The sequence below is a fragment of the Chionomys nivalis genome, chromosome 19 (genome assembly GCF_950005125.1).
Source record: "Chionomys nivalis chromosome 19, mChiNiv1.1, whole genome shotgun sequence".
Taxonomy (NCBI): Eukaryota; Metazoa; Chordata; class Mammalia; order Rodentia; family Cricetidae; genus Chionomys; species Chionomys nivalis.
In genome coordinates, this window is record NC_080104.1 from 22,301,944 (window position 1) to 22,329,750 (window position 27,807).

A 27,807-nucleotide genomic window follows, 5' to 3' on the forward strand; every position below is an offset into this window, starting at 1 on the left:
TTTGAACTGCGCCAAGTTGCTGGAATTTTGTTTAAAGGAAATTTCTGAGATGACCGCATTTTAGCTTCTGGAATGGCTGTTCATTTTATGTGCCCAGGGAATGTTTTAAAATTTAAATCATTCCATCTTGTAGTGGAGATATGCTAACTCTCGAACCAAACTCATCCAAAATTAATGACAGGAAGATCGCCTAAGTGTTATCTTTTTTTCTTAAAGTCTGAAAGCGTGTATATTTTGTTTGATAGATTTTGGGGAATGAGTTAGAAAACATAGAAACATAAAAATAAAATGTCAGTGTATAGTTTTAAATGTCTACCGTAAGAAAAGCTATTTTATTTTATTGTGTATAGATTTTCATTTTCGGTGCTGAACGTGTATATCTGGGTGGACCTCCCACAGCTCTGATCACAGCCTGTTAGTCAATAGCTCAGTTGGCCAGGGGCTGGGAGGTGGCCTTGCTCTCACAGAACTACAGAGTTGGGTAGCCGAGCTAGAATGGCAGCCCACATTTTGAGTGAACTGTTTGCTCCAATTCTGGGTTCCATCTGCATATGGTTTTCTGTATGTTAGCAGTACAATAGCATTGGAAAACATGGTTTAGGAAACTGTGTAAAGTGAATGAATTGTACTAATCTAATTTTGTTTTACTGATTTAGGGAGATATGGGATCACCTGGCCCAAAAGGATCTGTAAGTATGATGAAATGAAATGGCACAAAATTAAAAACATAAATAAAGCTGTAGAAAATGTAATATTCTGCTTCATGAAATGGTGGTATAAAATTAAATTCCACGAAGGACTAGGAGGAAATAAGTCTCTAAATTTACTCTGTAAATAATAGATTGGACCAGTAGGAAAAAAATTCTCAACTGTGTAAATGGATCTAGCTTCTGAACCAACCACTCTAAAGAAGGGCTTAGTTTTGAGATTCTAAAAGGCTCAGTGGATGTTACATTACAAAGCCCTGACACCCTCCCCAAACGGGCCATTTCTAAAAGATGGCAGGTACTCTTGCAGTGAGGAGAACTGCTCAATCTCGGCGGCAGCCACACTTCTGCGGAATATTCCAGTAACTGTCTTAATCTCCCATGTGTTCTAGTTGAGGGAACTGAGAGAGAAGCCGAGCACATAACAGAATATAACAGAATCATCAGAACCACAAAATGATCAGCTTCTTCCATTTTGTTATTTTATTGAAACTAAGCTCATGTCCTTGGAGTAGATGAATTCAAAGTTGTAGATCTAATTCATAGGAAACCCGAGGCATCTTGCTAATGTGCATATCAGCACAATCCAGAACTGAGAATTTAGAGAGAAAAGGGAAGCTCAGATGGTAATCTCAAAAGCCACTACTACTATCTCCCAATGGATTCTTACCTTCTCTCTGTTTCTGGAATATTTCCTATTTCTGTCTTTATCTGACAAATTATCTCCTCAGCAGCTAACTTAACCCTACTAAAAAAAAAAAAAAAAAAAAAAAAAAAGAACCCACTATATATTGCTCTTTCTCTCTGAATTCTAAAGAAGAACTTAAAAAGATAACCATTGTAGAATAAAATCAGGCTCCCAGCAGAGTAGACCACACCTGTCTGGAAGTGTTCTTGATTTTTCCATTTTGTCTAGAACTTTGGAGACCTAGAACTTTGTCTGTTTTCTGTGCTTTTATATACTGTGCCATAAAACACTTTCTAGTGTGAACAGACTTTTTCCTTCATAAGAATTCCTGCCTCCTACTTTCACATGCTGATCCTTCCTCTACCTTATCTGCCAGGGGCACCCACCCTAACTTGGTTTCAGGGCTCAGATGCAGGCTTGTTTGTAGGCTGCATGCACACTAACGTACGGATGCAATCACATTGTATGAACATCCCTTCCTTTAAACATCAAATTTCAAGAATGTTTGTGCTTAAGAATACTTGACCAGGTGGTAGCAGCACCTGCCTTTAGTCCCATCACTCGAGAGGCAGAGGCAGGTCGATCTCTGTGAGTTTGAGGCCAGCCTGGTCTACAAACGAGTTCTAGAACAGACAGAGCTATTACACGGAAACTCTGTCTTGAAAAACAACAACTAAAGAATACTTGAAAGGAATGGTTTAAAATCACACCGACTATAAAGAGTAAACCCTGATGTGTTTGGTGAGAGAAATCTTACGTCATTGTCTAGAATAATTCGGTGATGTTCAAGGGAACAGATTCAAACTATAAAAGAAAAATTGATCATAACGTACTTACTGCATTCTAATTTGGATGTATTGGGAGTTAGCTTTTAATTCATCCCTTCTCTTCTACCCACTTCGTATATGACACTGCCCAAGCAATGCTGAAGAAATTGAACTGTCCCGCCCCAGAGTCAGGAAAATGATTTCCTAACATAGGAGCTTTTATCGTGCACTCAAATGTGAGCTCAGATGAAAACCCGAAGTCTGCTCAGTGCACAGAGTTGAAGAACTCTTCCTGGGAGATCCAGGATCCTTATCGCATCCTGATCTTTGCATCCAAGAGTTCCTGTGCTTTGTTCGGTTGTAGTCTTATCCATCACCATCAAGAGAGTGTAAAAATGTGGCCAGTTCTTGAGTGCATTTTTAAAATTCATTTTGGCATCTCTTCGGTTTGTTTTAGAAGCTGCTGGAGTTTTTCACTTGGGTACCTGACAGTTTTGCAGCCTTTTGCAGTTTTAGCTCTCTTTGTTGGTGTTGCTTTCCAGCAAGTCTTTCAAGTTCTAATTCTCTTAGAGAAGCAATCTTGTCAAGTTGACTTAGATGAATATTATTTTCTTTTACATCATAAATCAAGATTGAGAAAGCTGTGGGACCTTGTCTGGTAGCATGTGGTGAAATCGTGGCTTTACGTCTTCCCTTGGGCTGCACACATTGGAATATTTGAAACAGCTCTTCACAGATAGATATTGCACAGGAAAAAGAGGCAGGGTGAAGTCGCTCTATGAACATCCCCACCTGCAAGATTAGCACTCCCGGACTTCCTCTTGTCCTGACCCCCCCACTTCCTCTTGTCCTGACCCCCCCCACTTCCTCTTGTCCTGACACCCCCCACTTCCTCTTGTCCTGTAAATTTTCATTCTTATTCAGAACAACAGTATGTCATATTGCTTGACTACAAATTGCAACAAATTTTAGTCTCACAAAAGAGTGAATTAGTAAAGTCTCCTTTTAAAAGCAGTTATTATACATGAAGATTTTAAAAATGCTTTTAGTGGTGCTTTCAGGGGAAAAACATGCAATTTGTGTTGTATGTATGCCTCCATGCTGAAGAAGAGAGTGGTTTGTTGGTTAGCTTCTTTAATATTTAGGATTTAATTCCCTTATTACTGAAACTGTGAAGTTGCCCCCCCCCCTTAAATGCATCACTTTCAAGGGTATTCTGAGTGCACCGACTTAGTTAATGTTAGCATTTTCTGATTTCTGTTTATTACTTGTGTCTTTAAGTTCATCAAAAACATCTTATAAAAGTCAAATACCATAGATTCTTGGATTTTTACATTGTTATACCTAAATAACACATCTTGGAGAAAACCTTTGGAAGAAGTTTTTTTTTTTTTTCCAGAAAATGTTTATTTAAAAACTAATGACAGGCTGGGGAGACAGTTGGGTGGGTAAAAGGACTTGCCATACAAACTTTATGATCTCAGTTAAGATCTCCAAAAATCATTTCAAAGCTGGTGATGGTGGCGTGAGTCTCTGTAACCTCAGCATGCCAGTGGGAGATGGGAAGCAAAGATTGGGGACTTCAGGCCAGAAAACTTGGTTTATGAAACAGCAGAAAGATCTGTCTCTTGGCTGGGCGGTGGTGGCGCACGCCTTTAATCCCAGCACTCGGGAGGCAGAGGCAGGCGGATCTCTGTGAGTTCGAGACCAGCCTGGTCTACAAGAGCTAGTTCCAGGACAGGCTCCAAAGCCACAGAGAAACCCTGTCTCGAAAAACCAAAAAAAAAAAAAAAAAAAAAAGATCCTGTCTCAAACAAGGTGAAAATGTGAGGACTAACTCCTAAAGGTTGTCCATTGACCTCTGTGTCGTCATCCCCCCCCTTCACAACACACTCACAACAAACAAACCAAACAAACAAACAACTTGCTTGGACCGGGCTGTGTCTTGGTGGTAGGACATGTGTAAGGACCTGGATTCAAAACCAGGAGGAAGCCTAAAACCACTGACTTGTTCTTAGGAAGCAGCTTAAGGGATGGCAAATGAGTCCTGAAATAGATCTCATCTCAGCGGAGATTTTGAAATAATGATAAAATAATTATAGGTTTATTTAAATTCTAAGTGGCTGGTGAGGGTCTATAGTTGAGGTAACTTCTAGACAGACACCACCGAGGGACCTAACTGGTAGAAAACCTAAAATTCCACCTAAATATTTGTATTGATACCAAGCAGAACATTGCTTATGTCTAACCCCAGTTTCATAGTGCACTGTTTGTTCTAGGTGGGTAACCCTGGGGAACCTGGCCTGAGGGGCCCCGAAGGAGTCAGAGGGCTTCCTGGAATGGAAGGACCAAGAGGACCTCCTGGACCCCGGGGTGTGCAGGGAGAACAAGGTGCCACTGGGCTGCCTGGTATCCAGGGCCCTCCGGTGAGTGGTCGACACATCCCAGGGTTTTCTACAGGTATAGCTCCATCAATCTCAACCAAGTTCTTCAGCAGCAGCCGTCTCAGCGATTCCGGCAGCTGGTTCCTTGTGATGTCTGTCCTAACAGCTTAACGGTCTTCTCTTTACGACTGCGAATACAACCTGTGCTTTTCTTTCTCATCCCAGGGCAGAGCACCAACAGATCAGCACATCAAGCAGGTTTGCATGAGAGTTATTCAAGGTAAATCAATGGCAGGGGTCGAAACATTTCCGCTGCCCACTTTTGCTTCTTTAGCTTTTATTTCTGTAGGCGTGCAAGGCTAAGCTTTAAAGGTGGGAGATGTTGAGTGACGTTAATACCAGTTCTGTTTTACCTATGGGGTGACGCTTACCACCTTATAATAAAATATTACCTTCTGTCTTAGCCTTCTCTCCACTCCCCATCCAGGCTCCATCTCTATGGGTCTCACCCACCCCTTTCCAGAAGAGAGGGTAACATACGGAAACAAATGCATATACACGTGTCATTTTTCCCCCCTCGTTTGCAACACAAATTCCTAGGCATCCCCTCTCCTGAAGATGCTACCCTTTAGTGTCTATCTGGTATGGTCTTAGGATCTCACAGCCCATGAGTAGCATAAGGACATTGTTGATACCCACGTAGTACATATGTTTAAAAAGTAACAAGTAACAGTTTCCCAAAAATGACTTGAAAAAAAAAGGTATTTCTGTATTCGTTAATCTTGATCTAAATTTATCTAAGGCTATGGAAATCATTATTCATTTTAGAGTTTGACTACTCATAAAACCACAGAGAAAATGAATATGTACAAAAATACCCCCAAACTGAGAAGACACCATAATTTTGGCACTTTCTGCAGAAAACCCTCTTATTATGGTAGAATTGTGTCTCAAAGAAATGCTTGTCTTTTATGTGCTAGTAGACAATCCACTCTGTCGAGTAGACTTGTAGAATTTTCTAGAACCAAATTAGAATGAAACAAATATTTCTGTATTTATAAGCCAACATAAGTCTCGTCACTACACACACTTAATTTTGGCTCCCATTTGAGCTTTAAGCATTACTAACATATCTGGAAAATTATAATTTTATGTTCATAAATTAAGAAATTCAAAATAGTCATACTTAAGTAATTTTTAAATCGTTGAATGGAAATGTGTTTTTAGTTCCTTTTTTTTTTTTAATCCTAAAGCTTTAAAAACAATATTGCACTAGAATACTTGCCTCAGCATTTTAATGGGGTGGATTTTCTTGCCTTCCACAGCTTTAGCAGCTGATTCTGAATGTGTGTAAGAAGCCCACAGAGTTATTAATTTTTAAGACAAACTGTGACCATTTTCAAGGAAGGTTATTTTTAATGATTGTTACCTACTCCAAACATGAAAACAAACTGGAGGGGAAAGAATTATTAGAAGTCATGAATTCTCATGATATTTCAGATTATAGAATTGCTTTGAACCAAAAAAGCTTTTAGTTTCGATGATCGATCTCAAAGAGTGTCTGAACTTTAATTTTGAGCGATGCTTCGGTTTTTTTTTTTTTTTTAAAGCCCTGAGACAACATTTCCACCCATGCATGATAAGAAACTCAATTTCTTCGCATCCTGGGGTTTCACCGAGTACCAGATAGGATTCGGGTGTCTTTCTCAAGGTTCTGGATCACCACTCCTCTCAAAACCCCCTCACCCCGAGTTGTCTCAAAACAGCTGTGCCAGATAGATCCAGGGCAAGCTCAGGAAAGGTCACTGAGGATGTCATCCTCTTCATCTGAGCCAACCGTTGTGTTTGTGACCCGCAGTCTTGTTTTTATTGTCTTTCAGAGCATTTTGCTGAAATGGCTGCTAGTCTCAAGAGACCAGATGCAGGAGCCTCAGGTCTTCCTGGGAGGCCTGGTCCCCCTGGGCCTCCAGGCCCTCCTGGAGAGAATGGTTTCCCGGGTCAGATGGGAATTCGTGGTCTCCCTGGCATTAAGGGTCCCCCTGGCGCTCTTGGCTTAAGAGGACCTAAAGGTAAGTTACGTGTATGTGTCTGAATATGGGGGTTCCCATTGAGGCCAGAGAGTGTGCATCAGACGCCCTGGAACTGTTTGTGAGGTGCCCAGTGTGGGTGATGGGAGCTAAACTCGTGTCTTTCTCAAGAGCAGTGTATTCTTTCTAACGGCGGAACCCTCTCTGCAACCCCAACGTAAGCTATTCTGCCCAGGTGCAAGACACCCTTGCTGCCTATTTTCTTTAGATGTTTGATCTGCACCCAAACTCACAGACTCAGAAAACTCCGAGACCCTAAAGTCGTTATAGGGATTTCTTAATATAGCATCTAGTCTAAGGATGTCGGGGTGTCTGTTAACCTAACAAAGGTGCAGGATATGTGACGGTGTCGCGGATTAGCGCTGTTCCCCTCCTCTTTGAAGAGTTAGTCTGGTACCTTCACTCTTGATGGGCTTTCATTTTCAGCCCCAGGGCGCAATCTAACTTACTTCTTTCCTTAATCTAAAAGCAAGCCAAGTGCTTGTAGCCAGGAAATGTTGCAAAAACAAAACAGAGCTTTGTGAGCAGGTAAGACATTCGCAGAGCTGACAGAAAGACAGGGCGCCTCAGACAGCCTTTGCTAGTGGATGTATGGGAGCCGAGGTGTGTATGGATAATTTATAGAGAATTAAGTAAAGCGAGGAATTTCTGTGTTGTGACCAGTTACTGACAGCTCTCCAGGGAACTTCAAAAGGATGTGACATAAAAAAATCAAGAGCCCCCCCTATTATTTTTAACATTGTGGTGTTCCAATTAGGGGCAAATATTACGGTGTGAAGGGTCAGAGGGCAAGTCAGCTGCCTCTTCGGATCTATAAATGAGTTGCTGATGTGGTTGGCTAACTGCACCCCCAGTTGGAACAATTCGTTTAATTACTTTTTTGGCATGTGCAGAGCTGTGTGTTAAAAATGGACTCTAATTGGACTCTTGTAAGTCTGGAGAGATGAGGGAAAACACAGAGCGCTCTGTTCTTCTCAGAAAGTGTCCGGTACTGATGCATCTTTGTTCGTTTTAGCACTAGCTCAGGACTCTGTGCCAGATGAATCTTGTGGGCAGTCCCATCCACCCTGAAGACCGTGGCTTGGGTGGGTTATTGGGTTGGTTGGACCGGTTGGACCACAGGCATCAATGTAGCCTTCCCTGAGTGTCAAGAACAGCAATGTGAAAGGCTCCTGAGATCTTATGAAGGTCTCCAGTTCTCTTCCCCACCCCAGACACACTGAATCAGAAACTCAGGGTGGAGCCTAGTACTTGGACTCAAGAGAGTCTCAGAAGATCTGATGTGGTCCAAACATCAGTGTGTCGTTCAAGTTCCTTAAAGGGTCTAGGGAAATTAATCGCAGAAGCACAAAACTCACATCCCTGTTCTCTTTGACAAATCAGTGATCGGTTCAGATCTTGACTGTGCTCGTACCAAACTCTCCTCAAGGTGGCTTGTGGGGCCACCTCCTCCAGTCGTGGCTGCATGAAGAATCTCCCTGGGCATTTTATGAGCAGTCCAGCAGCAATTCCCACTTCCAGACTCTCAGGATCAGGTCTGGGCTTTGGGGACTTACGATGCCCTCGCGGTGGTCTTAACTGTAGCCAGCAGTTTTGAAGTGCTTTCTGGAGGAGCTTTCGGCTACATGGGACAGCGGCTATGTGGAGCAGGTTTGGCTCTAGCAGGAGAGCCTCATCTGAAAGGAAGAAAAACACATTTCCAAATTTGGACCCCAAGAGAGGCCTCAAGCACGAGGCTCATTTTTCAGTCCCTGCTGGATGGCAGGGGTTTCTTCTTCTTCAGTGGCCACAGCACAGTCTACCGTCCATCCAGTCCTTTACTCTCAGCCTTCCACCCCTTTCTCCTTTAATTCCTTTAAATTAGCATTTTCTAAGGTTTACTTCTGAAATCTAGGATGGAGGTAGGCTGGGTAGGTGGATTTCATTATCAACACTACAACCAATTAAGAAATACACAATTCTAGGTAACTGACCTTAGCTTTACTCCACCACATATAGGACAGAAATATTTAATAAAAAATATTTTATTCTACGAGTCAGAAGCTTACAGCTTAAAATTTTCCCCAAGGAAATGCATTCTACTGTGTTGAAATTTGAATTTTGAGTCATTAGAGATGCTCTTCAGTCTGGCTGTCTCTTTTCCCCACTTTCTTCTAAGAAGAGGAGATATCGTGGGACTCACTCTTTCATATAGTCACTTTGGATCTTTTCTCAGAGAAAGAAGGAAAGTAAGAAGCTACACTTATTATTAGGGCTTTTGATAACCCAGGCTATGTCTTAGTCATTGTTTTCCTCTTGACTGTGGAACATTTGCGTAAGAGCTTGTCACCTTCCCCACGTGTCCCTTCCCCACCAATGTAGACTGACATCTCAGTCCACAGGGGTAGTTCTCCCTGACACCATAATATGTGTAATTGCACACATGCAGGACCAGTGTCCATGCGGCATGCACCGCTGTACGCATGGCGGGGCCGAAGAGTGATAGCAGAGTGGCCTTCTGCTCAGTTTGCTTAGCGTTTTATTTGTCTTTCTGCCCTAAATCTCACTTTTAAATGTTCCTTTGAATAAATTTTTAAGCTCCTTTGAATAAAGGCTGTGCATTTTTAGACATTTCAGTGTGAGCCAAGCAGATATGACAGCATGGAATGGAAGGTATGGGAAAATACATGTTAGAACGGTGACTCACACGTTTTCTCTATTAATCTGCTCTTGGGGGCGGGCGAGCAGAGCATCAGTTAGAGCTTGTGAGTAATGAAGGTGACGTAAACAGCATCCAGAAAGCCCAGCATCCTGCTCTTCCTCTCAGCCTGGTTCTCACTTCATACCCCACCTAAGGCTTTCTCATGTGTGTGTGTGTGTGTGTGTGTGTGTGTGTGTGTATACATGTGAGAAAATTTTGCAGCCTTGTTTTGCAGTTGCAGAGGCCCCAAGTTCGACTGTCTCATAAATGCCTTGTGCACATTTGGTTGCCACCTGCAGAATATTCCCAATCAACTCTAAGTTAGAAGTGAGAGACACTTGTGATAGCACGCTTTAATTTTTAAATTAAGTTTGCTTTTGGTAATAACTACATTTACACCGCTCAAAAAGTTAAATGTGAGAAAGGAGTTTAGTAAAGACTTTCTCCCCCAAGCTTCCTATCTGCTTAGTTTCCTTTGAGGACTTTTTCTTATGATAAAGAAACCCACTGGCTTCCCGTAGAGCCCTAAAAGCGATGCTGTAGAAATCTGGGGACGGAGCTTTGTCTGCCCCCATATGAACAGAGCCACATGGTCCTTCAGCAAACAATCCGGACTTCATTTGTTTTTCATTTAACAATATGTCCAGGAGACCATGCCAAAGAGCTTCCTGTGATTTCCCCAGCTGCGCAGCTGTCTGTTCTGCGGCAGTAACTCAGTGTCTACCTTTAATGATCCCTTTGACAGTTTCTAGTCTGCCGCTGCTGTAGCAAGGCGGAGCGCACAGCAGTGCACACATCTCGTCTGGGTACAAAATATTAACACAGACTTCATTTCGGCTTCTAATTCCAGCTCCGTTCCAAAGTATTTTGCTGTTCTGAGAGTAAAGGTCTGGAAGTAGAATTCCTGGGCAGCACGGAGCCCCACTTCTAATTTGATTGTTGTTGTCGTACCCTTCCAATGAGCTCCTGCCAACCCGTACTTTTCTAAGCAATATACAGTTCTTTGGTTTTCTATAACTTCAATATGTTTGCATAACCATGGAACTTTTGCTAATTTTATAGGATAAACATCTCTGTTCCTTTTTAATTTGTGTTTATCTGAAAGCAAACCCAGGGGCACTCTCATCTATGCGACAGCCATTTCTGTTTTCTTTTCATGGCTGCCTAATCGTGCCGTTTGCTCATCCTTTTAAAATTAATTTTTCACTGCTTGTGTATACATGTGTGCTTGGTTGGGCATATGTGCACCATGTATGTGCAGGTGCCTGTGGGGGCCACAGGGAGTGCTCGATCTTCTGGAAATGGAGGTACAGTGAGGCACCTGATGTGGTTCTAGGAACCGAGCTTGAGTCTTCTGTAAGAATACAAAGTGCCCTTAACCACTGAGCCATGTTCCCAGCCCCGTGTTTTCCCATGGTTCCCAGACATTTGATCAATTTGTGATTTATCCTATCGTTTGATAGATGTTTAGCTATAACTTCTTTTCCTCGTGGGCTACTCACTTTTTCTAAGCATTTGATAACTCGCTAATGTCTTCCACTTGAGATGCCGCCTTTGTGGCTGGAGAGGTGGTTCAGAAGTTAGGAGCACTTGCTGTTCTTGCAGGGGACCCAAACCCACGACTGTTCTAAGCACCCACATCAGAGCACTAGCACGAATCTTTATCCCCAGTTTGAGGGGACTCTATGCCTTTTTCTGGTGTTTGCAAGCAACTCACACACATGTGCCCATGCACACACACAAAAACAGACAGAAAACACAATAAAAGGAATTTTAAAATAAAAGATGCCATCTTTGTTATAAACCAAATTTCTCATACATATTTGTATCTATCAGGACCTTGTGCCTCGTGGATGAGAGAACTACATCATTATGATAGGTTTAATAACTGGTAGGATTAAGTCCTTTGTACTACTTTCCTTGGGTGAACTTTATGGCTATTCTAGCTTTTGTGATTTTTTTTTTTTTTTTTTTTTTTTGGATTTTTTCGAGACAGGGTTTCTCCGTAGCTTTTGGTTCCCGTCCTGGAACTAGCTCTTCTAGACCAGGCTGGCCTCGAACTCACAGAGATCCGCCTGCCTCTGCCTCCCGAGTGCTGGGATTAAAGGCGTGCGCCACCACCGCCCGGTGTGATTTTTAAAATATAAGACAGAATTATCTTCCCTGGTTTAGTGTACTTTAAAAAATGGGGTATTCCACTTAGGGAGAAGGATGATGCTTTATTGGGCTGTCAGTCCACTCCAGGACTGTTTTCAAGTCTTTTCACATGTATTAGAAATGCTCAATTTCTTTCACGTGTTACTCGAACATTTCCATTCAGCCCACGTCTAGTTGTTTTTTAATTGCTGCTATAAATAGTCTCTGCCATTTCTCCTAACCAATGGCTCTTTGTATACGTGAAAACGATTGATTTCGGGGTATTAATTTTGTATCCTGCTAGATTACTGAATTCACTTATTGTTTGCAGTGGTTTTTGAGCTGATTCTCATCTTTAAGATATATGTCCCGATTATTTAAAAATAGAAATGGTTTTAATTCTCCAAACCAAATGATGTCCAATAGTGGCAAAGGAATATTCTCACTCTTTCCGGGTAAGGGTCGCTGTCAAGGGTGATGCTTACAGATTGAGATAGATTTGATCATATCAAGGAAGGATCCATTGATTCTCACCGGATCAAGCGTTTCACTGAAGATGCACATCCAGTTTGGTGAAACTGTCACTTCAGTGGCTACACATCAACCCTTTGATGGTTTGTTTGTTTCCTCTTTGGTCTGTTGATATGCTTTTGGCCTTGCCTCATGAGTTTGTGTTTCTTTCAAAGTTTAAAATACAGAAATTTATTGATATATCGAAGCATAATATTTCTTTAATGAAATGCAGGTGACTTGGGAGAGAAAGGAGAACGTGGCCCTCCAGGAAGAGGTCCGAAGGGTTTGCCTGGAGCTATAGGTCTCCCAGGTAAGTGAGTTCTGCGGTAGAAGGAGGGGAGGAAGTGCGTGCGTGCGTGCGTGCGTGCGTGCGTGTGTGTGTGTGTGTGTGTGTGTGTGCGTGTGTGTGGTATAGAACAAGAGCTGAGGAACATTTTAAAGGAAGCGCCGCTCAGTCACTAAAGCTTATCAAGTACCACGATGGAGGGCACTGAGTTTTCACAGCTGACTCTAATGAAGAATTAAGTGATTTGTAAATCAGGTCTGCATTCCTTGCCAGCAGATAGATATCAAGGCTTGAACTATTAATTTCTTAAAGGAAAGTATTATTTCCTTTAAAGGAAAATAGTTTCAAGGTCCGTTCTTACCCCACTTGTTAAAAAAATTTGCAATGAGTGCAACTGTATCCATGTCTAGCCCAGGTGACCATTTGTTTTATTATAATTATTAATCATTGTTATTAGTTGGTGGTCATGGGAATCGAGCCCAGGGCCTGGCACACACGAGGCAGGTGTTCTACCGTCACACTACAACACTAACCCTAACATTTTACAAAATCCGGAGCAGCCGTTAAAGGAATCCAAGTTCTCAGTTACTCATGTGGTACACGGAGTAACTGAAATTTCATTTTACAAGCTTTCCTTTCAGATACCCAGACCCTCCAAAAATCCACTCTGCCCCAAACAAACATTGAGGGAATTCATGTCATAGCTGCAAAGAACTCCACACAGGAGCAGGTCAGAGCTGTGTGGGCCAAGGTGACAGAGCAGCGTCTGTGAGGAGCAGAATCCTCTCCCTGGGCGCTCTGTGTTCTCTTTCCACACATGGTGCTGGGGTCTGGCCTGAAATGGACTCGTCTACTGGGGAGGAGGCTTGTAAACCCAGCTACTGAAGGAGTACTGTGGAACCGAGGCCTGGCTCAGCTCAGCAGTGGGTAGGATGTGCAAGCTGCCCCCTCCTGACAGCTGAGGCAGGGCTGGGGGAGGTTCAGAATCTAGTTGATTCTTACAGGGGGCAGTTAGGGACAGAGAGGCAGGAGGGAGGGAAAAGAAAGTAAGGTGTGGCTTGTTTAAAGCACAGATTTGGAAAACTTGGTCTAGAGAAATTTAGGAGAAGAAATTACCATTTTATAATTCTGCCAGAGGTTACATATTTAATCATGGCTATAATTATATAATTATGACAAAAAAATTTAAAAAAATCCTTGCTTTCCAATTATCTATTTCATTGCTCTCGGGAATTGCTTTCTTATTAAAACTTTGGAGGGGGACTGAATTTGGACAGAGCTCAAACGCTGCCAATCTAAAACCGTGATTTATGAGCCTGTCCAGATATTTTCATAAATGAATATTTTTTATGGTTGGGTAAAAGAAAAATCTAGCTGGACTTTGAAGGATTAAGAAAAAGACTTTAGCACACAATAAAATGTGGGTTTGTTGATGGCTGAGACAGAGAGGAAAACAGTTCTCACTATGAGTATCCGCCTTTGACATTGAGCATCATATGGGGCTTGAAGCGATCTATTCCTCCTTTCTTTTCTTTCTTCTTTTTACATGGCTCATCTTTCCCTTTCTTCCATCTTTTTCACATTGGTTCTCTCCTTTCTCCATCTCCCGCATCCTCCATCTCCCTTCTCCTTATCCTTCATGCATACCTTCATCTCAGTTTCCTTTGGGGGAAGGCTTTGTTACTTTGATGAGACAATGACATCATTTGGTGAATTTTGAGCTTCAGATTAATTTTCAAAAATATAGGCTAAAGTTCCAAATCACGGTCACTGGAGAAGGATGTTCTGCTGCAGGTTGCTTCTCCATGGGTTTCAGTAGACTACAGGGTCAGCATTTACCACTCCCCAGGGTGCCTGTTCAGGCCTGTGTTTTTCAGACAGGTTCACATTCTCTTCTTTGCACTGTGAATATATTTGCCTAATTGGGTCAGACACGTCCATGACAAGGGATTTCCTGCCTGGAAGCATAGGCCCTACCACCCAGAAACCGCGGGTTCAAATCAGGTCACGGTCCTTTCTTCACCTTATGGCCTTGGGCCAATTAGTTTCTCTCTGTGCCTCAGTTTACTTCTTTACGAAATGCCAGGGAGGTCATTCTGAGCGTGTAATCCTGAGAATTATGAACAAGAAGTCACGTAAAGTGTTTAGGACAGTTTCTGACATGACAGTTGCCACGGAATGTGGCCTATTAGTTCAGTTTTACTTTTGACATTGACGAGGGGAGCTAAGGGCAAAGCTGAAACTTAGTGGAGCCCTTACAGCCCAGCGTTTATTCCTGCTGTCCTTAGTGGGCAGCAACAGGGAAGCTTGCTCTCCATTGGCCCTCCTCCCAAGGCGCCGGCCTTCCTTCATGACAAGGCTTTGACTCTGTGCCATGACTGTAGAGGCCTGGTCGCTATGGTCATTCCACCGGTTAATTGTCTAACAAGTGGATGAAATTTTAAAAACGAATTTCCTAATAGAACTTAGAATGTGGTTTTGTGGCACTTTCCAAATATAATGCTAGTAATAGCATTCTGCGCAGGAACCTGTTGCCAATCTTCTATGCAAATACACATTTTACGTGAAAGTAATATTGCCCTCACCCTTTTAAAGTTTTACCTTTTAAAAATTTGAACACATTTTAATTAAAATCTACTTAATATCACTTTCTCCGTACCACTTAAACTCTAATTTTTAAATTTCATTTTTAAAATATGTTTTTAATTCAATTAGAATTACCTTGTTTCCCCCCTTCCTTTTCTCCCTCCAACCTCCTTGAGTGCTGTCTAATCCCTCCCATGTCCACCTTGACTATCATTGATAACCTCTTTTTCTTTATGATTGTAATACACACTCACATATACATGTATATGTGTGCACATGTTAATACAATGTGCCAAGTCTGTTGGTGTTGGTATATATATTCATACACCCACATGTATACACACACACACACACACACACACACACACACACACACACATATATATATTCATATATCTGGTTTAAGGGCTAACTAGTCTACATTGGACAACCCATAAGGCGCTCATCAGAGGGAGAGGGTAATCCTCTCGTTTGTTAATTGCCTATAGTTTTTTTGATCTAGGGGTGGGACCCTGAAAAAATCCCCCCTTCCACATTAATATTCCATTGACATTGCCATGGCTCCAGTCTTGTTTATGTAGCCATCTCCAGGAGACAGTTTCCCAGGAGACTTCCTGGTGTTTTGGCTCTTATGGTCTTTCCACACTTTCTTCCTCCGTGTTCCCTGAGCCAGAGATCAGGAGCTGTAATGTAGATGTGTCCCGTGGAGCCAGGATTCCTGTGATCAATTCTCTGTGCCTTGCGTCCAGTTGTGGTTTTCTGGGATGGTCCCTGGGAAAGAGCCCTTCTTGGTTATCTCTATTGTTGAGTTTGGGATTTAAATCCAATGGAGTAGGAAAAGATCATTTCATCATTCTTTGTGCAAACATACCTAGCATTTAAACACTGTAATAAGTACCTTCAATAGCTATCGGTTGTTAGAATCCCTGTCTTCTTTCTGTGCTGTTTCTGCTCTGTCTCCCTTCCCAGTGGCATCTCTCTGTTCAGTGGTAAGCACTGCATGCTCTGGGATTTTTGTGTGACATCGCTTATTATAGACCAGATGTCATCATTGTAATTTGATTATCATTTTGGCTATCGTACCTTGTTATTTAAAAGCAAACATGTGCTGTATAGTTTGTTAGTTGAACTAGAAGGAACAAATATTTAAGGACTATGGTCCCGGATGCAGGTTCCTAGGATTTGTGGGCCCTTCTCTTCCTTATTTCCAGTGACCACTGCTCTCAGTTCCTTCTTATGGAGCAGGATTCAGAACCACGCTCCCTATGGGTCCATCTAGGAGAATATATGCACATGAGGATACATGTGAAGCCCAAAGAGTAGGTCCTTGCTAATCCCCACGCTGAGAATTAACTGTAGTTAATCCTCTCTTTATTTTGGCCATATACAGACTGGCCCATGTGTCTCACACCCTGACAACGGTATCTCCGGTTGTAAGTGGCAGAGGGAAATATTTGTGTTTCCTGAGTCTAGGTTCATATAAAGGACAAAATGACAGGTTTTCCAATGTGATTAGTTAGTCTTTGTCACCATAGTTACCTGATATGGGCATATCCTCAACCTCTTATTTTTCCGCCTCTCTCCGAGAGCTGTGCAGAACTCATAAACAACCTCGGGGCCTTTAATCCCCCCTCTTCTTCGTTCTCTCACCAGAGCTAGCTGGAGCTGGCGCTGAGTTAGGTCATCTCATTAAGGGACATCCCCGCACGCCTGCTGCCACTGAACTGCTCATGTGTGACCAGTAACTCAGCACTCAGAGCATTCCAAGGAAAAATACTTAATAATAAATCCTGACTTCTCTGTGCATTCAAACTCACCGGGGAAAGGAATAAATTAAATAAAGAATCTTGTGAAATACCATGGAAGTAAGCTCCGCATAGGAAAAAAAAAATGTAACATTGGGACAAATCCCCAAAGATTAAATAGCCGTTCCATTCATCCTCAGATCGCCTACTTAATGCTGACAATTGTCTGCGTGTCTTTTCCCTTCATTTGTGTGTATACCTTATTTCATTTTGTAAGGCATTAGGGGAAAAGGGCTTGCCTCCATCAGTGTAACACGCCTGCCCTCTAGTGCCAGGAAAACTTTTGGCAGTGTGGCTGTTGATGCTTCAGAAAGCCCTGTAGTCATTAGGTAGTTGGTGTAGTTAACAGGCACACAGGCTGGACAAGGCATTCGGTTGGCTCTCCAGACCCTAGTCTTCTCAGCACAGACTGGACAAGGCGTTTGTGGGGCTCTCCAGACCCTGGTCTTCTCAGCACAGAGAGCTTCAGATGGACACTCTAATGTAGCCGCTCAAGCTAGCATTTGTGCTGCTTTTTGAACAGTGGAAGTGAATCCTCTCCAACTGAAATCCAATGTCACCCCAATATGAGGCTCCCTTTCCACTAGTCTAGAGCATCCTGGGGAGCAAGCTGTGGCTCTCAAGAAATTGATAAGCTGTTATGGTCAGGCCATTACCTGACCTCCGGCATGAACACAGGACAAAACCCACTGAAGTAAGTTTCTTACGACAGACACCTAAAAGACAAAACTCAATCCTAAATTTTTGTAATTGTGGCTCTTTTTTATTTCTTAGTCAAGTTAGACCCAGAAAATTCACCACTAACATCACCACCACACACATATAACCTCAGGAAAGTTGGTCAATCATTATTTATGGGAAGTTAGTTCAGTTAGAGTAGGGTGAAGGGCCCTTATCGCTAACTAAAATGTTTTCTAGATCAGCGACTTGGAGACTAGCCTTCTAACTCTGTTTCCATATGAGGGAGATGAGGTCAACCATGAGCACAGTATAGGGCATGTGAGAGAAGGGCACTCTATGGTGCTGGTAATGCTGGCGATGCTGGCGATGCTGGTGGTGATGACATCATCCGTAGCTAAAAGGGTGTGCATTGCTGGTGCCCTTGCTGAAGGTTGACTGGGGCTAACTGTGACTCTTCTAAGATGAGCCTAGGATAGAAAGGACTCTACGTCAGAGGTCAAGAAGAAATTTGAATAAACTCACCAAGTAAAAACAAAACAAAATAAAATGTCCATGTCCCTTAAGATTTCAGGGAGGGGGACTAGTTTACTAACATGAAATAAAAGTTTGAACCAGTTGTTCATACAAACAACAATGGGAAGGTCTGATTTGACTCATGGCTGTTGTTTCCCTGTGGTAGCAGCTAGCAGGAGCAGGCCTGGGGCATCCATCCTCCAGGTCCCACCCACTCACTGCCCTCTTGTGTTTCCCCAAATGGGCACAGAGCACTAGTGGTCCTTTCCATTATTCTCTCATTATTTGTTTTCTTTTAGTAAAGACAGTGGGACATTTCCTAATCCAGGCATGTTGGTGGATGACATTTGTTGCCAAGGACCCTTCTCTCTACAGGCTTATAGTTCTTGGCTTTGAGTGTGGGGGTCCTCTGTGACAGCCATTCAGCCATGGCTTTGCCTTCCAAAAACAGCTGCAGACAATATGTAAACAAATGAGCACTGCTGTTTCTAATACAGCCAATTTTACAAAGAAGATTTGGCATGTGAATTGAGGTAGCCTAAACTATGCTACCTGCCTAGGGGTTAGCCTAATCTATGCTATTTGCCTAGAGGTTAGCCTAATCTATGCTACCTGTCTAGAGGTTAGCCTAATCTATGCTACCTGCCTAGAGGTTAGCCTAATCTATGCTACCTGCCTAGAGGTTAGCCTAATCTATGCTACCTGCCTAGAGGTTAGCCTAATCTATGCTATTTGCCTAGAGGTTAGCCTAAACTATGCTACCTGCCTAGGGGTTAGCCTAATCTATGCTATTTGCCTAGAGGTTAGCCTAAACTATGCTACCTGCCTAGGGGTTAGCCTAATCTATGCTACCTGCCTAGAGGTTAGCCTAAACTATGCTACCTGCCTAGGGGTTAGCCTAATCTATGCTATTTGCCTAGAGGTTAGCCTAATCTATGCTACCTGTCTAGAGGTTAGCCTAATCTATGCTACCTGCCTAGAGGTTAGCCTAATCTATGCTACCTGCCTAGAGGTTAGCCTAATCTATGCTACCTGCCTAGAGGTTAGCCTAAACTATGCTACCTGCCTAGGGGTTAGCCTAATCTATGCTACCTGTCTAGAGGTTAGCCTAATCTATGCTACCTGCCTAGAGGTTAGCCTAATCTATGCTACCTGCCTAGAGGTTAGCCTAATCTATGCTGCTTGCCTAACCCCCATAGTCTTTGGACTTGAATTCTTGTGAGCATGGTCATTTTCTCCTGGTCTTGATCTGATTTCAAGATGAATTTGACATATCTCAGTGGGACAATTCTATTGATAAAATACATGAAAATCACCTTTTGTATGTAGTTAGATGTATCCTTTTTTTTTTTAAGCTAAAAAACAGTCATCCTGACCTTTAGCTGTCTCTAGTGTCAGGGGATGGAGAGGTCTGTGCTGCAGGAGCTGTTGTGACAGTCTTTTCTATAGAGGCTGTGGATGAGGAAAAGCCTTTCTCCCATTAGAGAAAATGCATAATCACCTGCTTCATCTCATCTTAGAGTTGGATAAAAGCCTATGAGATAATTTATTGGAAATAACACATTTCTGCTTAACTGCAGCCTTAAGATGCATAATTCAAAGATAATAATTATTCTCCCTTAAATCTTGCTAATGGTTTGCCCTCTAACACTGCTTCGTGCGGGGCTTGATGTAAAACACACAGAAGAATGAGATGAGTATAAAATAGGATCTCCCACCCACCTTTACTTCAAAGTTTATGAGATCTGCAATAATCATACCATTTATTATGACCGGGTCATTATAGTAGGATGTATGTAATTAGACCATTAAAACAGAAATAAAGAATGAAGACCCTGGAAAAAGCAGAATACCTTTACCTACGAAAAATGTGCCATTGAACGTGAAGATTTGGCTTTCAACTTCTCCACAGAATGCCTACGATAAGAAAACTGAGACAGAATAAGGATCTGTAGCAAGACTGCCATAGCGAATGCAGTTGCTTCTATGCTGCTTTCTTAGAATCACTTTTGGGATAATAGAATGAAAGCACTGTTGCTGCAAAGAGGGACACATTCAATAGAAAGTCCTCTTTGTTACGGGCACTCTGTCTCAGGAGGTGCCAAAATAGAAATGTCTGCAAGAAACTCACTGTGGCAAAACTCATGTCGGGGTAAAATTAGGAATTTTGTAGGCAGCATGGTGGGTTCTTATAAAAGACATTAATAAATAATATTTGATACTTGAAGCCGGGCGGTGGTGGCGCACGCCTTTAATCCCAGCACTTGGGAGGCAGAGGCAGGTGAATCTCTGTGAGTTCGAGACCAGCCTGGTCTACAAGAGCTAGTTCCAGGACAGGCTCCAAAGCCACAGAGAAACCCTGTCTCGAAAAACAAAAACAAAACAAAACAAAACAAAAAAATTTGATACTTGAGACAGTCCCTCATTTAACTGATGCTGTCAATCACAGAATTTAGTAACAAACACATCATCCCATTTTGTAGATGATGAAAGTTAGAGTTTTTTATTTTTTTTTTTTACTGGTTCTAGTTGTTCGTAGAGCTACAACTTAAAACCATTTGTCCTGAAAGTCTATGCTTAACTTCATCCGGATATGGATTCCTATTAGAAATTATGGAAGCCGGGTGGTGGTGGTGCACATCTTTAATCCCAGCACTCGGGAGGCAGAGGCAGGCGGATCTCTGTGAGTTCGAGGCCAGCCTGGTCTACAAGAGCTAGTTCCAGGACAGGAACCAAAAAGCTACGGAGAAACCCTGTCTTGAAAATCCTAAAAAAGAAAGAAAGAAAGAAAGAAATTAGGGAAGCTGCTACCGCTCACGAGAAAGGCAACATGAGCCATAAATCAGCCCCAGCACATGTGATTCTGAGTCTTCGGGTAGCCAAGATGCAAAGTCAGGTGAAGCCGACTTTAATAGTGCAGCTAGTCACTGACTTAAGATAGTTAGTCAGGTTTTTCAGTGTTGTGAGGATATGAAGCGAGACAAGTTTAGTAGAAACTTCACTTAAAAATTCTGAATTTTGATGTTTTTTTGTGGAGTCAGTGATCTATAATATGATAGTCTCCCCTGATGCCAGACAAAGTTGTCTATGCACCTATGCACTCACTAATGAAAAGACTTGTACCTTGCGGTTTCTAGTGCAGTTTCTAGTCATGATGCTTGAGAGGTTGGGTGCAATATTTACTTAACTATGTTGTCAACATAGCCACACTATACACTGAGGGATGCCTGTGCCTATTACTTAACCCACTGGCTTCAAAATATTATTGTGTCAGGTCTAAAATTTGCTATAAAATATTTTACACCTTTCTCTGTTAAGCCTTCAAATTTCAGCTTTATTTTATACTTACAGTTCACCTCCATCTGGGCCAATCACATTTCAGTAATCAGTAGCCATATATGGTCAGAGGCAGCCATGATGGAAATGTGGGAGACAGACACTGAAATCACTGTCCGCCTTTGTTTTCCATGAAATTCCCATCCACCAATGGGGTTCCCCATTTCATCCTTGTGCATGATCTCCAAGGGCATTGGCTAAGCATCTTATTGCACCCTGCTGGGCTGTACGGTCTAGCATCTTCTGCTAATCAATAGTTTGTTCACACGTGTGGGTTTGTGTATGTTTCAGGTGATCCTGGCCCTGCCAGCTACGGGAAAAATGGCCGAGATGGAGAGCAAGGTCCGCCAGGAGTGGCAGGAATTCCTGGTGTTCCTGGACCCCCAGGTCCCCCAGGCCCTCCTGGTTTCTGTGAGCCAGCTTCTTGCACCCTGCAGTCTGGTCAACGTGCCTTTAGCAAAGGGCCTGACAAGTGAAAGCCTTAGCGTTAGAGGTCCTCTTCTCAAACCACGCCTGGGAGAGGAGCAGGGGGGAGGAAAACACCCAGAGCTGGGGCAATGACTAAAAGCTGCATCTTCAGCATGATTACACAAGTCCTACTTGACAATCAGATTTAGAAAAACGGTGCTATTCAGTAAGTCTTGTTCCTTGTCCATGGAAGGAAGACTGGTGCAACATCAGACAAAAATCAAAATCAAATTTCCTTTAGCCAAATTTATAATCTTATTCCAAGGATCTTGAACTTTAATATGTTGTGGATAAATATGTGATTTATTGTGGGCCACTGTGCCAACGAACAAAAACAACTGTCCAGTTTACCTCAGTTGCTATAGTTATCTTCATTTCAATTCAGACACTGTTCTCAGATTATTAATTCAGTTATATTATTATTTCAGGTATTGCTAGAATAGTAAGGAAGAAACCCCACTACATTCAATAAAATTGGTGCTTAAGTCTTTATATGAGCTGTGTCATGGAAGTGATCTATTTACATCATACAGTGGTTTCTATCTTTATTCTGAATTTGTGACTTGTATGTACTGTACCCCAAACCTATTTGTATCTCCCATATCAAAACAAAGAAGTGATTTTAATACCCTGACATGCATACATTTTATTGTTGACATTATTTATTTTAAAACTTTGAGGTAACATCTCTGGTTGTACCAAAGAACAAATAAACACGGTTTCATAATCTTTTGTATGTTTCTAAATGAATAGTTGTGTTAAATGCAGTTAAAAGTTAATTGAATTTGTTTATATACATTAAAATTTTGACTTATTGCTACTTCTAAAAATGTGTTTGTTTTACTGGTTTATTCCATCAAGAGAAATCTGAAAATTTCCTACTAGTCCATAGGGTTACCCTGTGACAGATATTGTATGTGTATGTGTGTGTATGTGTGTGTGTGTGCTGAGAGACTTAATAGATTTCTATGAACTCATTTCTCCTAGAAGAAAGCACAGGTGCATTTTGTGCAGTATTTCAGAGAGTTCATGGAGCCCTATAAATCTAGATTTGCTTGGTCTCTGGGTTAGTATCATACCTTCATTTCAGAAGTTATTATCTCCTTTTGGGAACCTCATTGATGCAAAAATGACTTACCTTCTACCACTTTTTATAAGCTTTACAAAGCAACTTATCCAAAGCACCACATTTTTTTTTAAATTAGATAGTTTAGGGTTACATTATGGCAATTAAATACATGTATACAATATATAATAATTAAATCAGGGCAATTCTCCTTTATAATTATTATTCTTCAACTATTATGCTATGTGTTGGGAATTGTGTGTTTTAGTCACTTGGAAATTCATCATAAATGATTTCAACCTGTAGTTATGCTGATATGTTAAAGATGAACTATAAGTAATTCCTTCAGTCTGGGTTTTGGTGCCCTGTCCTAAACATCTTCCTCTTCTGTCTCCTGTGCCCCACACCCCAGTCTCCAGGGACCACAATTCCATTCTAGTTTCCACAGAACAGCAAGAATGTGTGGCATCTGTGTTCCCAAGTCACATGACGATCTCTACTTCCATCCATATTCCTGTCTATAAGACACCATTGTTTTTGTGGCAGAACATACAAAGATACATTTCTTTGTTAATTCATCCACTGAAGGGCACATTGGCTCCATACTTTGGCTATTGCGTAGTGCTGCATCAGACATAGAGTGTTTGTTACTAATAGACAGGAGTTTGTTGTTAAATGGTTTAATCTTCTTTGAGCATATACACAAACATACAGTGGTTGAATTTCATGTTATTTGTACTTATAGGTTTATATATATATTTGATTCCCCATACTATTTTTCATAATGACTTTATTATAATCCCACTACTAGTCTATAGGGCTTCTCCTCTCTCTACATACTTGCTAGCATTTGTTAGTGTTGCTTTTTATTATTGCCATCTACATAAAGTTGGATTGTGGCTTGTTTCACATTCTCTAATGATCACCGAGATCTTGTTTTATGCGCTCATTGGTTATTTATATGTCTTGAAATTTTGAGAAATATCTGTATTTTTTGGCCATTTTATAATTGGATATTTTTCTTCTTCAGTTGAGTTTACTACATATTCTGGATCCCACTCATTTTCTGGAGAAACAGTTTGCTCATACAAATGGGAAAGGAAGAAATAAAATTATTCCTATTTGCAGGCATTATAATTCTATCTATAATAAACTCAAGAGGGTCCAGCAGGAAACTTTTAGAATGAATGAACCTTTAGCAAAGCAGCAGGATACAAAGTAAGTGGCTTTCTAACCTCCTGACAATGAACACATGGAGAAAACTGTCATGAAAGCAATCTTTCATTATAGTGTCAAAAATATAAAATACCCAGGAATAATCCTAATGAGGATGTGAAAGTCCTCTACACTGAAAATAACAAGACACCAGAGAAACAATGAAAAAACCTTCCATGTTTACAGCTGGTAAAAATAATATAGTTAAAATGGTTGTATTACCAAAAGTGAGTTATAGATGCAGTGTGATCCTGTAGACAGAGGCTGCTTATTTGTTCCTGGTCGTCCAGACCCAAAATAATCACACAGAAACTGTACAAATTGCATTACTACTTGGCCAATGGTTCTTGCACATTTTTAGCTACCTCTTACATCTTAAATTAACCCATCTCTATTAATCTGCGCATCATTACGAGGTTGTGGCCTACTGGCAAGGTCCTTCCAGCATCTGTCTTTTGCAGCAGGTAGATGGTGTCTCCCTGACTCCACCTACTTTCTCCTCTATCTTTGCTTGGAATTCCTGCCTTACTCTATTCTGCCCTGCTATAGGACCAAAGCAGCTTTATTCATTAACAAAACAAATTCACAGCATGCAGAGAGGAATCCCACATCACCTTCCCTTTTTTGTCTAAATAAAAGGAAGGTTTTAACTTTAACATAGTAAAATTACATATAATAAAACAGGTATCAAGCAAGAATTACAGTTATATTTATATTTCTTTTATCTTTTATCATTACTAAGGAAAACTATAATTATAACTATCTATTCTTCAACTCCATCAAAGACACTGGCAGGATATAGTATTAACAAGTTAACAGGAAGTGCATTGTAAGCAGCTTCTAAAACTCTAAAATTGACAGAGACATCTTGCTGCCTGGACTGTCACCCAAAGTTCTTCTGTATCATTGAATTCCTGGGTGATCTTGGGGAAAGAGAAGAAATCATGCTGCAGGTCTAGGGACTGAGTTTTAAATACCCTGTAGGTGTGGTCTTGAGCTTTGGGGGAGGAGTCACTGCTTGGTGGGCTTTCTAAGGGGTGGGATTTGGAATGGGGAAAAGTGAGGCTGGAGCAGAGCTTTCAACTTGAACATCCCAACTTTCTTGGATATATAGGCACTGGTTCAAGACTATCTACTTCCTGTGGCATGGGACAACATGAAAGGGAAAGTTAGGAGTCAGTGGGCTCATGTTTAGTGAGCCAGACACAAAAATGAGCCAGACACAAGATCAGATATGCTGCTCACTGGGACATTTTGAAAAGCCAGAGGGTGGAGGATTCCTATTGTTGGACAGACCATTCATCTTGGATAGGTGCCCACTTGAGCCAGGAGAGGTGGTACCAGCACTGATGTCCCAGGAGTTTGGGGGAACGGCACGCTAAATCGGGAAATGGTGTGTTCCTCCAGGTGTAACTGAGCCATCACATCTGCTGTTTCCCTGGAGGTGGAGAATACCTCTCTCCATCCTGCAAAGTTGTCATTAAGAGTTAAGAGATAATGGAACTTGTTTTGAGTGAGTGTGTGGGTGAAGTCAACCTGCCAGGCCTCACCAGGGTGATGTCCTTGGTTGGTGTCCCTGGTACTGATGCAGGGGCTGGTGTATTGGAGGTCCCCCTGCGGGCTGGCCTTGGCGCACGTCTGGCAGGAGGAGTGAACCTGTAAAATGCAGGTTTGCAGGTGGGTGGGATCAAATCGGGGCTCTGGAGACTGAGATTAGTTTCTACCAGGCCATATTTCTTGATACAGTAGCAGAATCCTTTTCCCAAGAACACACAGGTGTCTGTAAGACAGCTATAATAGATTTACATCTGGGTGTCAAAAAAAAAAAATGGCTTCGGGTTAAAAAGTCATGAACATTTTTCCTAGGGCCTGGCTTTATCCCAATGAAACACACCTTTAAGTCTACCCTTACAGAGCAACCAGAGGAAATATACTAAATGAAAGAGGCTGAGCAAGAGAAGGAGGAGGAGGGAAGGAGGGAAGGAGGCTGGGGAGCAGGGAGGAGGAATAGAGTTGAATGCACCTGCAGGCTTCCATGGCCTCTTTAATGCTAACCTGTTTCAGAGGGGGAGGAGTGGGCGTTTTAGCAGCGTTTTGCTACAGTACAGTAACGCTGAAAAAGTCTCCATGCAACTCCCAAGAGCTGGGACCAGTAAAATCTATAGAAATTGAAGGACGTCCTGAACACCGTTTATAGTCAGTGCTCTGTTTATCAAAACTGCCTTTATCAATGCTAAAACTCTGAGCCTCCAAAGAAAGTTACGTCTGAAACCTGTTTATCCTGTACTATGAAGCCAGCCAATGGGACAAACCTGTCTGTAGTTTCAACAGGAAACTTGACTAATGAACTAATGAGCGATCAAGGTGGTTGTGGCTTTGGGGGTCAGGGGGAACTGTTAAACTGGTAAGTCTGTCGGTACCCTAGTCATCAAACAGCATCAGCTCTGAGAAGGATAAATTTCACCTGACTTATTTTCTCAAGGTTCAGGGGATCATTATCTGTTAGGTATATCTAAACTAGACAAATGTTGTTTAGGCTTTGATATATATGTTCATATATATATTCATATACATATATATGAATGATAATACCTGAACATATCAAAGGAGTTGATCCTTTATGAGGTAATTTATATGTCTAAGTACACTATTACAGAACATAACAGTTTTCTCTATGACTTTGCTTACCAAATTAGCTACAGCTTACCAATGTTAGTAAAAGCAAGAAGGTGAGATATATACTTTGAAACTAGTTTTTGTCAGCCTGAATAGACCTTAGATAAGGAGAGACCCTTTGTCAGACCATTTAGGTCACCGCCTTGCTGCATCATAAAACAGGAATACCTCAGTCTCTGGTGTTCAGCTGTGGTCCTAAGACATAGAGCATATTTTTAATCTGTGGAAGGCAAAACCAAGTTTTAGCACTGTAAACAATCCAGTCAAAAGGATTATTCTTACGTTGTGGAATCTGGCTGCCAGCAAGATACATCCCTGTACCTGAATGCTTAGAGGTGCAGTTTTAACACCTCAGTAACCAGCGTTGTTTGGAGTCCCATCTTTTATAAACCTTGTTTTTAGGACAGGAATTGTCATACAGAAATCTATACTAATCTAAAAATATATTGGAGACCTAATGTCTTTTTGGTGGGGCCATCTCTATGTGGTCATTTTTGTTTAAGATGGTGTGAACTCATATGATCTCCTTTTTCAATCTTAGTCAAAATGGTGTATTTAATTAAGGTGGTGGCAGACCATGTGGTGTTTTCCAGAACAGTTTCAATCTGGAGTTACCAGGTTTACATATTTTAAACCATATCCAATTTCTTAGTTGTTTTTGTTTAATAGGGTAGAACAGCATAAAATAAATTTGACTGTCATTATATCAGATTCGAGGCTAGAAAAGCCCAGAGGCAAATTCTGATCCCAGGCAGTTAGCTGCGGTAGTAACAGCTGACACACACACAGGCATCCGAGACCAGTCAGAAACAAGCACGCAGTGGCCTCATGTTTACACATCCAACTGAACCTGAGCCTACTCACAGACTAGACAGGACGTTTTAACAGAAAGACAGACAAGACTTTCCCCAGGAAAACCATGTCAGATGACCAACTTACAAATCTTGAAATAAGGATTTACAGTATATAGCAGTACATAAGAAACCTTAGGAATAAAAGACACTTCCTGGCCATGGTGGTAGAGGCAGCGTCATCCACCATAGCTCCTATAGGGCCAGCCCACCACCAGCGGCCAGGTCCTGCCACTTATGGTGCCCCCTTGTGGGCAACAGTGTCCAAATTGGGCAGGGAGCTGCAGGCTTGCAAACCTCAGGGCAGCCCCATGCACTGGAGCCCGAAGAAGGCGCTGTGGAGGAATCTGTAAAAACAGCAG

The 27,807-nt window shown here is 41.8% G+C and overlaps 1 protein-coding gene across 2 annotated transcripts in view; it reads left to right on the forward strand.

The window, feature by feature from the left end:
* The window catches only part of Col9a1 (collagen type IX alpha 1 chain), an 83,543-nt gene extending 61,181 nt beyond the window's left edge, over positions 1-22,362 (forward strand). For both annotated transcript variants that reach the window (XM_057751011.1, XM_057751012.1), the window contains 6 exons: positions 657-689; positions 4,442-4,588; positions 4,772-4,826; positions 6,427-6,615; positions 12,195-12,272; positions 21,461-22,362. In XM_057751011.1, the coding sequence (XP_057606994.1) occupies positions 657-689; positions 4,442-4,588; positions 4,772-4,826; positions 6,427-6,615; positions 12,195-12,272; positions 21,461-21,645 (687 nt within the window). In that variant the 3' untranslated portion in view covers positions 21,646-22,362. The remainder of the gene's footprint in view (positions 1-656; positions 690-4,441; positions 4,589-4,771; positions 4,827-6,426; positions 6,616-12,194; positions 12,273-21,460) is intronic.
* Positions 22,363-27,807: the final 5,445 nt, after the last annotated feature.